Source organism: Symphalangus syndactylus, chromosome 10 (assembly GCF_028878055.3).
Source record: "Symphalangus syndactylus isolate Jambi chromosome 10, NHGRI_mSymSyn1-v2.1_pri, whole genome shotgun sequence".
In the NCBI taxonomy this organism is placed as follows: domain Eukaryota; kingdom Metazoa; phylum Chordata; class Mammalia; order Primates; family Hylobatidae; genus Symphalangus; species Symphalangus syndactylus.
Window position 1 is genome coordinate 132205990 of NC_072432.2, and position 12604 is coordinate 132218593.

At 40.4% G+C, this 12604-nt stretch overlaps 1 protein-coding gene across 4 annotated transcripts in view; it reads left to right on the top strand.

The window, feature by feature from the left end:
• Nucleotides 1–911: 911 nt before the first annotated feature.
• The window catches only part of ADAM32 (ADAM metallopeptidase domain 32), a 175835-nt gene continuing 164142 nt past the window's right edge, over nucleotides 912–12604 (top strand). For 2 of the 4 annotated variants that reach the window (XM_055296031.2, XM_055296032.2), the window contains exon 1: nucleotides 912–1188. In XM_055296031.2, coding sequence (XP_055152006.2) covers nucleotides 931–1188 — 258 coding nt within the window. In that variant the 5' untranslated portion in view covers nucleotides 912–930. Of the gene's footprint in view, nucleotides 1189–11629; nucleotides 11710–12604 lie in introns of all 4 variants that reach the window. The other 2 variants (XM_063610967.1, XR_008660572.2) reach the window with 2 other exon arrangements.

A 12604-nucleotide genomic window follows, 5' to 3' on the forward strand; every position in this document is an offset into this window, starting at 1 on the left:
ATTAATCCATTCTTTGAAAAGAATGAAAAGCTAATGCATACAGATGGAGACCTGGTGTGAGGCTGGGAAGGAGGAGGCATTGCAGTTCCAGGAAATAAAACAGTGTTTAGGAAAGACCCAAAGTCAGAGCTGCTAAAGCACTGGGGATAGGAGAAATTAAGTGGCAGGTTCTGGTCTGAGTTCAGAAAAATTACTATGCTGAGGCTAGAATTTTCTACTGGAATGTAAGTACTGTAATTGTGGGCAAGAATCTTCTCTATCTCTTTCACTACATGAAATGAGTATTTATTGCACTGAGAAGTTTCTGAACAATAGAATGACATCACATGAGTTTTAGCCAATGGTCTGTGGAGAACCAGATTGGAGGAAAAAGCCTGGTTATGAAGTCCATTTGGGCAGCATCAGTGGGGAAAAAACGCAGCTGGTGCTCTTCAAAAATATGAAGAGCTGGCGTTTCATACTGAAAAGCGGCTCACTCTTCCCTTTGGAATATTCACACATCTGGCTAAATAGTTTTGAAAAAATATTAGAAACAGATTTGGCAAATATTTGGGTGTGTATATAGATTTTAATTCAGAAAGTATTACACATTCGCTTTTGAAAGGACCTAGGAAGCCCCGAACGGTGACGGATGCCTGTAATCCCAGATACTCAGGAAGTTGAGGAGGGAGGATCGCTTGAACCCAGGAGTTCGAGACCAGCCTGGGCAGAATAGTGAGCACCCCCGTCTCAAAAACACAGAAAAGCAACTGGGAAGTGTCTGGTGCAGGAGAGCACACGCTGACTGTGAATAAGTGTGTCAGCTCTTAAGGTCCATCAACGCAAAGCGAAAAGTTAGTGGAGGACTACGACCGCGATCTCGACAGAGGGCGCTGGGTGGTCAGTGGCTCCAGCAACCACGCGGCTGTGGTGCGCCGGGAAGGGAGCTGGATGTTTTATCCGCGGGGCTCACGCTGCGGGCCCTTCGTGTTCCGGACGCTAAACACCGAGAGCACCCCGGGCCCCCGAGCCTCCGGAGAACGCTGTCCCATGAACGCGCGAGGAGCGGCCCCCGGCGTCCGCGCGTCCCCGCATCCCCAGCAACTCCCGGCGTCCCAACGGCTTCCCGCTGGCAGCCCCGAAGCCGCACCATGTTCCGCCTCTGGTTGCTGCTGGCCGAGCTCTGCGGCCTCCTGGCGTCAAGACCCGGTGAGCCAGCCATACCCTGACGCTAGTCCGGGCGCTCTTCACACTGCGGCCCGACTCCCTGCAAAGCCCGGGGCCCTCCCTGCCTGGGTCCCTTTGGTCCTGTCAGCCTGGTAACGGGGCCTTTTCCAGGGGATTAGGCGCCCCGTCCGGATGGAGAAGCGACTCAGGGCCCAGCACCGGGGTTCACGCCTGTAATCCCAGGGCTTTGGGAGGCTGAGGTGAGCTGATTGTTTGACCTCGGAGTTGGAGACCAGCCTGGGCAACACAGCAAGACCCCATCTCTACAAAAAAATTTTAAAAAATGTTCCGAGTTGGTGGTGTGCACTTGTGGTCTCAGCTACCCGGGAGGCTGAGGGAGGAGGACCACGTGAATCCAGGAGGTGGAGGCTGCAGTGAGCCAAGATCGCCCCCACTGGACTCCAGCCTGGGTGACAGAGATCCTGTCTTTTTTTAAAAATTAAAAAAATTATTTTTGTGTGTGACCGAGTCCCTTCTGTCGCCCAGGCTGGAGTGCAGTGGGCAACAGTGGGCAACAGAGGGAGACTCCAGCTCATAGTTCTCCAGAACTATGAGGAAAATAAATTTCTGTTGTTTAAGCCATGCAGTCTACACTATTTTGTTATGGCAGTGGGAGCTGACTAACATAGTACTTAACAGCAAAATGATTGAAAAACTGTAAAAGTTCATTAATAAGAGAACTGCTAAATAAACTGTGGTTACCTCCAAACAATGCAAATGGACCACTGTGGAGAGGGAGGAAGTAAGACATGCTATGTACTGACTCTGGCTGACAAGATTCAGAATAGTATGTAATAAGAGAAGGAAAATAAGGGCATATCCAAACATTTTACTTGCATGTAAGCCTCCCTGGTGATACTGTAAATTTTTGAGAACTCTTCCTACTCTTCTTCCTATCCTGCCATAATTACCTCTGCAGCATAGCAGAGGTGTGGTCAAGGCCAGGGTGTCAGCCTGGTTAGATTGGGGTGAGTGTTCTCTTCCTGGCTTGTAAACAGCTACCTTCTCCCTGCGTACTCACAGGACCTTTTCTTTGTGTACAGGGAAAGACAGGAGGAGCAAATTCTCTGATGTCTCATAAGGGCATGAATCTCATCATGAGGGTCCCACTCTATGCCTAAAACCCTGATTACCTCCCAAAAGCCATAACCAAATACTGTCATATTGGGGGTTAGGGATTCAACATAGAATTTTGTGGGATACATTTAGTTCATAACACGTACAAAATTTTAATGCAGTGGTTGTCAAAGTTTTTGGGTTCAGAACTCCCTTATACATGAACAATTACTGAGATTCTCAAAGAGCTTTTGTTTATGTGGATTTATATCAATGTTTAACATATTAGAAATTAAAATAGAAATGTAAGAATGTGTATTTCATTCATTAAAAATAAAAGTAATGGCCAGGCGCAGTGCTCACGCCTGTAATCCCAGCACTTTGGGAGGCTGAGGCAGGTGGATCACCTGAGTGAGGTCAGGAGTTCGAGATCAGCCTGGCCAACATGGTGAAACCCCATCACTACTAAAATACAAAAAAATTAGCTGAGCGTGGTGGTGCGTGCCTGTAATCCCAGCTACTTGGGAGGCTGAGGCAGGAGAATCGGTTGAACCCACGAGGCAGGAGTTGCAGTGAGCTGAGATGGCACCATCGCACTCCAGCCTGGGTGACAAGAGCAAAACTCCGTTTCAAAAAATAAAATAAGTAAAAAATATTAATAAACTTTATTTTTTAGAGCAGGTTTAGGTTCACAGCAAAATTGAGCTGAAAGAGTTCCCATATAGCCTCTGTTCCCAAATATGCACAACTTCTCCCACTATCAACATCTGGCACCATGGGATCCATTTGTTACAATTGAGCCTACACTGACACATCGTTGTCATCCAGAGTCCACAGTTTGCATTAGGGTTCATTCTCCACGTTGCCCATTCTATGGTTTTGACGAATGTACAATGACATGCATCCACCATTGTAGTATTATACAGAACAGTTTCACTGCCCTACAAATCCCGTGTGTTCTGCTTATTTATCCCTCCCTCCCCACTGCCCCTGGCAACAAATCATCTCCTTAGTCTTCATAGTTTTGCCTTTTCCAGAATGTCACGTATTTGAAATCATATGTAGCCATTTTGGATGGACTTTTTTTTTACTTAATAATATGCATTTAAGGTTCTCCCATGCCTTTTCATGGCTTGATAGCTTATTTACTTATTTAATTGTTTTTTTGAGATGGTGTCTTACTCTGTTGCCCAGGCTGGAGTGCAGTGGCAGGATCTTGGTTCACTGCAACCTCCACCTCCCGGGTTCAAGCAATTTTCCTGCCTCAGCCTCCCAAATATCTGGGATTACAGGTGCCTGCCACCATGCACAGCTAATTTTTTTGTATTTTTAGTAGAGATGGGGTTTCACTATGTTGACCAGGCTGGTTTCGAACTCCTGACTTCAAGTGATCCACCCACCTTGGCCTCCCAAAGTGCTAGGATTACAGGCATGAGCCACTGCACCCGGCTGCTTATTTATTTTTAGTGCTGAATAATATTCAATTGTCTGGATCTACCACAGTTTATTTATCCATTTACCTACCAAATGACATCTTGGTTGCTTCTAAGCTTTGGCAGTTATGAATAAAGCTGCTATAAACATCTATGTGCAGGTTTTTGTGTGGACATAAGTTTTCAACTCATTTGGGTAAATACCAAGAAATGCTATTGCCGGATCATATGATAAGAGTATATTTAGTTTTTAAAGAAACTGCCAAGCTGTCTTCCAAAGTGGCTGTACCATTTGTATTCCCCCCAGCAATGAATGAGAACTTCTGTTATTAATGCTGTCATATTATAAATTATATGCATAACTACAAGTGCAAGAAATCCTGGCTGTCTTTTTTATTATAACTCAGAAGAGAGACTTTAAACTTTCAAATGAAAATGCCAGCTCCAAACTGCTGTTGGTCCCGTCAGCTGAGGGATCTTGCTCAGCAATTTGGGGATGGCATTTTCACATTAAGCAGTCACTCCTCATGTCCTCCTCCTTCCAGCCTCTGGCAGCCACTGATCTGCTTTGGATTTATCTGGCAGCCACTGTCCCTTTGGATTTACCTATTCTGGATATTTCATATAAATGGAATCATACAAAATACGACCTTTTTTGTCTGGCTTATTTCACTTGCATAATGTTTTCAAGGTTCATCTCTGTTGTGGAATGCATTAGAACTTCATTCCTTTTTGTGACTGAATAATATTTCATTGTATATATTCACCTGTTTGTTTACCAATTCATCAGTTGATGGACATTTGGTTGTTTCCAACTTTTGGCTGTTAGGAATAATGCTGCTAGGAACCTTCATGTACCAGTTTTTGTGTGGACATATGTTTTCATTTCTCTTGGATATGTACTTACAAAGGAAATTGTTAGGCCCAATGGTATAGGTATGTCCACTTCCTCTTCTGGACTTTGTTATCCCCCAATAATGAGTTGGCTATTCTGGGTCTTTTACCTCCTCATGTAAACAGTAGTATATGTTGGTTGATATCCACAAAATAGCTTGCTGGAATTTTGATTGGGATTGCCTTGACATAGAACAAATTGGGAAGAGGCTGGGAATGGTGGCTTACGCTTGTAATCCCAGCACTTTGGGAGGCCAGGGCGGGTGGATCACTTGAGGACAGGAGTTCAGGACCAGCCTGGCCATGGTGAAACCCCATCACTACTAAAAAAATACAAAAATTAGCTGGTCGTGGTGGCACATGCTTGTAATCCCAGCTGAGGCAGGAGAATTGCTTGAACCTGGGAGGCGGAGGTTGCAGTGAGCCAATATCGTGCCTCTGCACTCCAGCCTGGGTGACAGAGCAAGACTCTGTCTCAAAAAGGAAAAAAAAAAGAACAAGTTGGGAAAAGCTGACATCCGATGGAGTGGCAGTGACTACTTACAATGTTTTGTTGAAAATGATTCTGAGGCTTTGCCTAAATTTAATGTAAAAACTATGATACCTGCTAGATTTTTGAAGTGACATACGCATTTATGTATCAGTCTTTTCCTAAGGTGGGATAGTTGAGGCCAAATTTGGCTTTGCATCAGAATAATCTCTGGATATTTCTAAACATATAGATTTCTGGATCCAAATCCTGGAACTTTAAAAATAATTATAAACTTGTTAATAATTTTTATTTAGTAATATGTGATTACATTCAAAATGAAGTAAAAGAAGCTACCCTGTATGTTACCATCTTTCCTGATTGTCAGTTTTACTATACTTTTAAAGAAAACGACTATGTTTTCTTTGATGGTACTCTTCTGGACTTTTCTCTAGACACTTAGAGATAAATATGTGTAAATATAGACATATGTGGTCCTTTTGAAGTAAATTATAAATGATGAAAGCATATTGTATAAATTTATATATGTCATCTATTTTTATATATTTTGGATATTAATAATTTTATTTTTTCTATATCTTGCACAAGTTTTCTTCAATGTGTTATTTATCTTTTTATTTGTGATATCCTGATTTTTGTACTAAGTTTATCAACACTTTCTTATGGCTTCTGCATTTTATTTTCCGTATTAAGGCTTCCCTTGGTACAATGATTAAAACAAATAGGTTCCCATACTTTCTTAAAGTTATTTTACAACTTTAGAAAATTTAGCCTTTCAGTCTTTCTAATAGTTTTGTAACTTTGTACATGAAGTCTTGTAATCCACATTGTGGTGCTAGATAGGAAACGATATTTGTATTTTTCCAAATGGATAATGAATACTGATACTACATCATTCCCCCATTCATTTGAAATGCCACATTTAGTAGACGTTAAACTATCACCGCCCCCTCGCCCCCAAAGTACACAGGTAGGTCTCAGTTAGAGACCTGTCATGAGACTGAGGATACACTGAAAGGGTTTAAATAAAGAGAGTTTAGCTATGGGACTATTTATAGAGATGTGGTCACCAATAATTAACGATGAAATGCACAGACTAGTAACAGTAGAAAGCCATATCACGTGTTTTGAATTGATTGTTTGCAAAGATGGCGATGGCCTTAACACTTCCTCCATCCCTGTGTGTGCTTCCGTTTTGCAACATTTCTTCGTCATTCCTCCCATTGAGAGGTAGAATGTATTTCTTCATTCTCTGAATCTGGTTGGCTTAATTACTTGCTCTGGCCATTTGAATGTGGTAGAAATGAGTTGTGAGACTTCCAAGTCTATGCCTCAAGAGGACTTGCAGCTTCCCCTCTGCTATCTTGAAGCACTGTCTTGACTGCTACACGAAGAATCCTAGACTAGGACGATAAAAGGATGTGTGAAATGGAGATGACTCAACCTAGGCCGTTCAGTCAAAAGACATGAATGGGGTCGTCTTAGTCTCTCCAGGCCTAGGCGAGCTGCCAGATGACTGCAGCCACACGAGTAACATTATGAGTGTCAGTATAGTGGGTACTGCAGGGTGTCCTGTGTCATAACACTGAAGCAGGGCAGTGCCATCTATATCTTGAACTTGCTGCAGAGTCTTCTCTTGTGCTGGGTCCAAGTCAGTTTTGACAGTTTTACCAGTCACCCGATGAATGATTCAGGCTCTCACACCCCAAAACAGTATGTGTTATCTCTGAATTCAAAAACTCAAAAAGGCCTGCCACTCGTTGTGACTCTTTTTTTTGTGGTGGGCTATGCAAGGTGTAGCCACTAACATCTCACTTTGTACAGGATATCTCAGCATGCTGCAACCACTGGACCCCAAGAAACTTTGGGCTATAACTATCCCTTAAACCTCCATAGGTTCTTCTACCACATTCTGGCATGCATGTATCTTACTGAAACATCTAGGGCACTTGCTACTTCTTGCTCATGAAATATATTAGCATGATATCTTTCACATCATGCAACTTGACCAGCATGATGTTCTAATCGGAAATCAAAATGGTCAGAGTCCCTTGTTTCAACAAATCAACACATTGGAATCTATATTTTTTTCACTAATCAACTATAATTTCACATGAACTAACTAATGAGACTTTAATTTTAACGAGCTAGTTCATTTCAGAAAAACTATAATTTCGTTCACCATTGATGGATCCAGGTCACAATTTATCCCTTGATCTATATAAGTCCCTATTCTGATCAATGGACCATGCTGGTATTTTGAGTCCTCAGGATTAGTGTCAGTTCAGAGTCAGTAAATAATACTCCCTGAAAGTCTGGCTATTTCCCCTCCCCTGGGCATAGTCATCATGGTAAAAGGACACAGGACACTATGGAGGAGTCTGCAGGGGAAGATTCGCAGCACATTCCTGTGGTTGCATGGCAAGGTCCTTCCTAAAGAGGACTCTCTCAATCCTTAATGAAAAGGCTCCAAGCCTCTGAACTGGGTCAGGTGTAGGAACCAGGGAAGAGGCTGTGAGTCCTCGTGGTGATTGCATCAGTTTCTGCGCACCACAAGCTAGAATTTTCTTGACTAGACTGCTCATCTAGTTCATTCTTAGGGACTCTGTGATCAGTTAGATACTACCAAGGATCTCTGTAGGTGAAAGATTTTGTTTTTCACTCTGTCCTTGTGGCTTCTTCTGGTAATTGTGCTCACCTGTCTCTGAGAGTCAACTGTTACCATCCATTGTCTGCCACTTCAGAATTCCCTGGTTCCCAGTCAAAGCAAGGAATCATGTTTAAAAATTTTTTTCATGAGTTTTATATTTTCTTCCAACTTTAATTTTAGGTTTGGAGGTACATGTGCAGGTTTGTTGCATGGGTGAATTGCGTGTCACTGGGATTCTATGTACAAATGATTTCATTACCCAGGTAGTGAGCATAGTATCTGAGAAGTAGTTTTTCAGTGCTCTCCCTCCTCCCATCCTCCACCTTCAAGTAAGTTCTGGTTCTATTGTGCCCCTCTTTGCATCCATGTGTACTCAATGTTTAGCCTCCGCTCATAAGTGAGAATATGTGGTATTTGGTTTTCTGTTCCTGCATCAATTTGTTTAGGATAGTAGCCTCCAGCTGCAACCATGTGGCTGCAAAGGACGTGATTTCATTTTTTTATGGCTGTGTAGTATTGCATGGTGTATATACACAACATTTTCTTTATCCAGTCCACCACTGATGGATATCTAGGTTGATTCCATGTCTTTGCTATTGTGAAAAGTGCTGCAATGAATATACGTGTGCTTGTGTCTTTATGGTAGAACGATTTATATTCCCTTGGGTATATACTCAGTAATGGGACTGCTGGGTCAAATGGGAGTTCTGTTTTAGGTTCCTTGAGAAATCACACTGCTTTCCACAGTGGTTGAACTAACTTACATTCTCACCAGCAGTGTATAAGCATTCTCTTTCCTCTGCAACCTTGCCAACACCTATTATTTTTGACTTTTTAATAAGTCACTCTGATTGGTGTGAGATGATATGTCACTGTTGTTTTGACTTTCATTTTTCTAATAGTAAGTTTTTCATACGCCACATGTATGTTTTATTTTGAGAAGTGTCTGTTCATGTCATTGGCCCATTTTTTAATGGGGTTGTTTTTTTGCTTGTTGAATTGTTTAAGCTCCTTATAGAGTCCAGACATTAGACCTTTGTTGGCACAGTTTGTTGATATTTTCTGCATTCTGCAGGTTGCCTGTTTACTTGGTTGGTAATTTCTTTTGCTGTGCAGAAGCTCTTTAGTTTAATGAAGTCCCACTTCTCAATTTTTGTTTTTGTTGCAATTGCTTTTGGAGTCTTCATCATGAAACCTTTGCCAAGGCAAAGATGTCTAGAATGGCATGTCCTGGGTTTTCTTCTAAGGTATTTATAGTTTTAAGTTTTACATTTAGGTCTTTAATCCATCTTGCATTGATTATTGAATATGGCAAAAGGTTCAGTTTCAGTCTTCTGCATATGAGTAGCCAGTTATCCCGGCACCATTTATTGGATAGAGAGTCCTTTCTCCATTGCTTGTTATTGTTGACTGTCAAAGATCAGATGGTTACAGGTGTGTGGCTTTATTTCTGAGTTTTCTAACCTGTTCCATTGGTCTATGCGTTTGTTTTTGTACCAGTACCATGCTGTTTTGGTTGCTGTAGCCTTGTAGTATAGTTTGAAGACAGGTAGTGTGAGGCCTCTTGCTTTCTTCTTTGTGCTTAGGATTGCTTTGGCTCTTTGGGCTCTTTTATGGTTCCATATGAATTTTAGAATAGTTTTTTCTAATTCTGTGAAAAACTGACTTTGGTGGTTTGATAGACATAGCACTGAATCTGTAAATTGCTTTGAGCAGTATGGGCCTTTTAACAATGTTGATTCTTCCTATCCATGAGTATGGAATGTTTTTTCATTTGTGTCATCTCTGATTTCTTTGAGCAGTGTTTTGTAGTTCTCCTTGTAGAGATCTTTCACCTCCATGGTTAGCTGTATTCCTAGGTATTTTGTTCTTTTTGTGGCTATTTTGGATGGAATCCTGTTCTTAATTTGGCTCTCGGCTTGGCTGTTGCTGGTGTATAGAAATGCTAGTGATTTTTGTACATTGATTTTGTATTCTGAAACTTTACTGGAGTTGCTTATCAGATCTAGGAGCCTTTGGGCAGAAACTATAGGGTTTTCTAGTTATAGAATCATATCGTCTGTGAAGAGAGAGAGTTTGACTTCCTCTCTTCCTATTTGGATGCCTTTTATTTCTTTCTCTTGCCTGATTGCTCTGGCTAGGACTTCTAGTGCTGTGTTGAATGGGAGTGTTGAGAGTGGGCATCCTTGTTTTGTTCCAGTTCTTAGTGAAAAGGCTTTCAACTTTTCCCCATTCAGTATGATGTTAGTTGTGGCATTTAATAATCATGGTTACTTTTTTTTTGAGACCGAGTCTTTCTCTGTTGCCCAGGCTGGAGTGCAGATCTTGGCTCACTATAATCTCTGCCTCCTGGTTTCAAGCGATTCTCCTGCCTCAGCCTTCCGAGTAGCTGGGATTACAAGCATGTGTGACCACGCCCTGCTAATTTTTGTATTTTTAGTAGAGAGGGGGTTTCACCATGTTGGCCAAACTGAACTCTTGACATCAGATGATCTGGCTGCCTTGGCCTCCTTAAGTGCTGGAATTACAGGCGCGAGCCACCTTGTCTGGCTGACTATGGTTACTTTTAATCTTAATTTTTTGGTACCTTTATGTCATTGAACAGTTTCTACTTATACTGCTTGTTTTTAGGTTTAAGTCACATTTTTTGGATCACACTGTTAAGCAGATTTTTTTTTTCTTTTTTCTTTGCTTTTTTTTTTTTTTGAGACGGAGTATCACTTTGGCGCCCAGGCTGGAGTGCAGTGGCGTGATCTTGGCTCACCGAAACCTCCACCTCCCAGGTTCAAGCAACTCTCCTGCCTCAGCCTCCGGAGTAGCTGGGACTACAGGCACATGCCACCATGCCTGGCCAATTTTTGTATTTTCAGTAGAGACGGGGTTTCACCATGTTGGCCAGGCTGATCTGGAACTCCTGACCTCGTGATCCACCTGCCTCGGCCTCCCAAAGTGCTGGGATTACAGGCGTGAGCCACCGTGCCCAGCCCTGTTAAGCAGATTTAAGGAAATCAGTATGCTTATATGATCTTCCTCTTCTTCTGCTACAGTTCCTAAAGTTGTATATATTATGTTTATGTAACCAGAGCTTTTAACATTTGCATCTGTTATATAACTGTGATTCCCACAGTTGTTTTAGCCTTTAGTCTATATTTAAGATTTTTTTTTTTTTCTCACTGTTAGGCATTTTGCCACAACTCTGCTGATATTTTTATTGGGAGAAATGTCTCTGACTTTTGTGGTAGATACATGTGAACTTTTTTTTTTTTTGAGTTTTGCCTGTAAATATCTATCTTCTGCCTTTATATTTAATGGCCTTCTTGCTGGGTATACATTTACAGGGTCTTCACTGTCTTTTCTTAAAGTTCTTTTTTAGACATTGTTCTTTAGTCTTTTAACATTAAATACTGTGGTAAAAATTCTCAAGCCAGCCTGCTTATCTCCCTTTATACATAACATGATTTTCTTTTTTTTTTCTTTCTATCATATTGTCAAGGCATTCTTTATCTTGGAAACCCAACAATTTCAGTAGAATATGTTTTAGTTTAAAGTAATGATCAGTTATTCCTGAAATACAGTATACTTTCTAGTCTATTGTTTTGAATCTTTTATTTCAGGAAAAATTTTTTGAAGTATGTCTTTGATTTTTTTTGGTGTATATTTTCTATTTTCTTCAGGAACCACACATTTTGTGCGAGCTGCATACCTCTTCCCTTCTCCTTTTTTGTTCTTTCATAAGTATCTTGTCTGTTTTTCAAATTAAGTGTTTTCAAGCTTTTTATAGAAGTACACAGTGATGAGCCACCCATACCTGCACAAGTAAATTTTATGAAAGAAACTGAACAGATATTTAGTCAAATTTAAGGCAAGGTTACTAACTTTTTTTTTTTTTTATCTCTTCAGGTTTTCAAAATTCACTTCTACAAATCGTAATTCCAGAGAAAATACAAACAAATACAAGTGACAGTTCAGAAATAGAATACGTAAGAGAGAGTTTTTCACAATCTAAATGTTTATATGAAATTTCTTATTTTTATTATATAGCTATGAAATATGTCAAGCCCATTTTAATATGAATATAATGTCTCTCGTATTTCTACTGATAGGAATTAAAAGCTTTGATGGTAAAAGCAAATAGGTGAATTAGAATGTTCTGTATTTTTTTAATGTTTGTCATTTTCTTGTGGTAAATTATTTTTAAAAGTTTACATATAGAAGAGAATGTAGAATTAAGTGTTTTATCTGCGTGATATCTAGGACATCAGCACAAAGAGAATAATTTTCTCCAAAATGTCTAAGACAATTTCTTTTAACTGAAGCCTGTTTCTCAATCTCCACCCCTACACCTAGCAATTCTCAGACAAGAAGAAACATTTCATTCTACTATTTTTATTAGAAAGGAAAATACTTAATTTCGTTCATTGATTTATTTAGCAACTATTTCTCTAGACTTGCCATGTGCATACCTATATGCTAGGTGTCTTAGGAGATTTTAAAAAAAGAAATATAATTAAGCAAGCTTTGTTTATAAGTGACCAGTCTTTTGATAACATTCTATTTTTAACAGTTTTGTTGAGGTGCAACTTACAACACCACAGAATTCACCCATTTTAAGTGTACAACTCAACAATTATTAACAGCAGTACATAAATAGAATTGTGCAAACATTACCACAGTCCAGCTGTAGAATGTTGCTATCAATCCTAAAAAGATCCCTCATGCACATTTGTAGTTCTTCTCCAGCCCTTGGCAACTGCTGATCTGTTGTCTATCTCTATGTATTTGCATCTTTAGGGGCATTTTATATAAATGGCAACGTGCAATATGTAAGCTTTTGTATTAGACTTTTTTCACTTAGGATTATCCATTTTGTAGCAT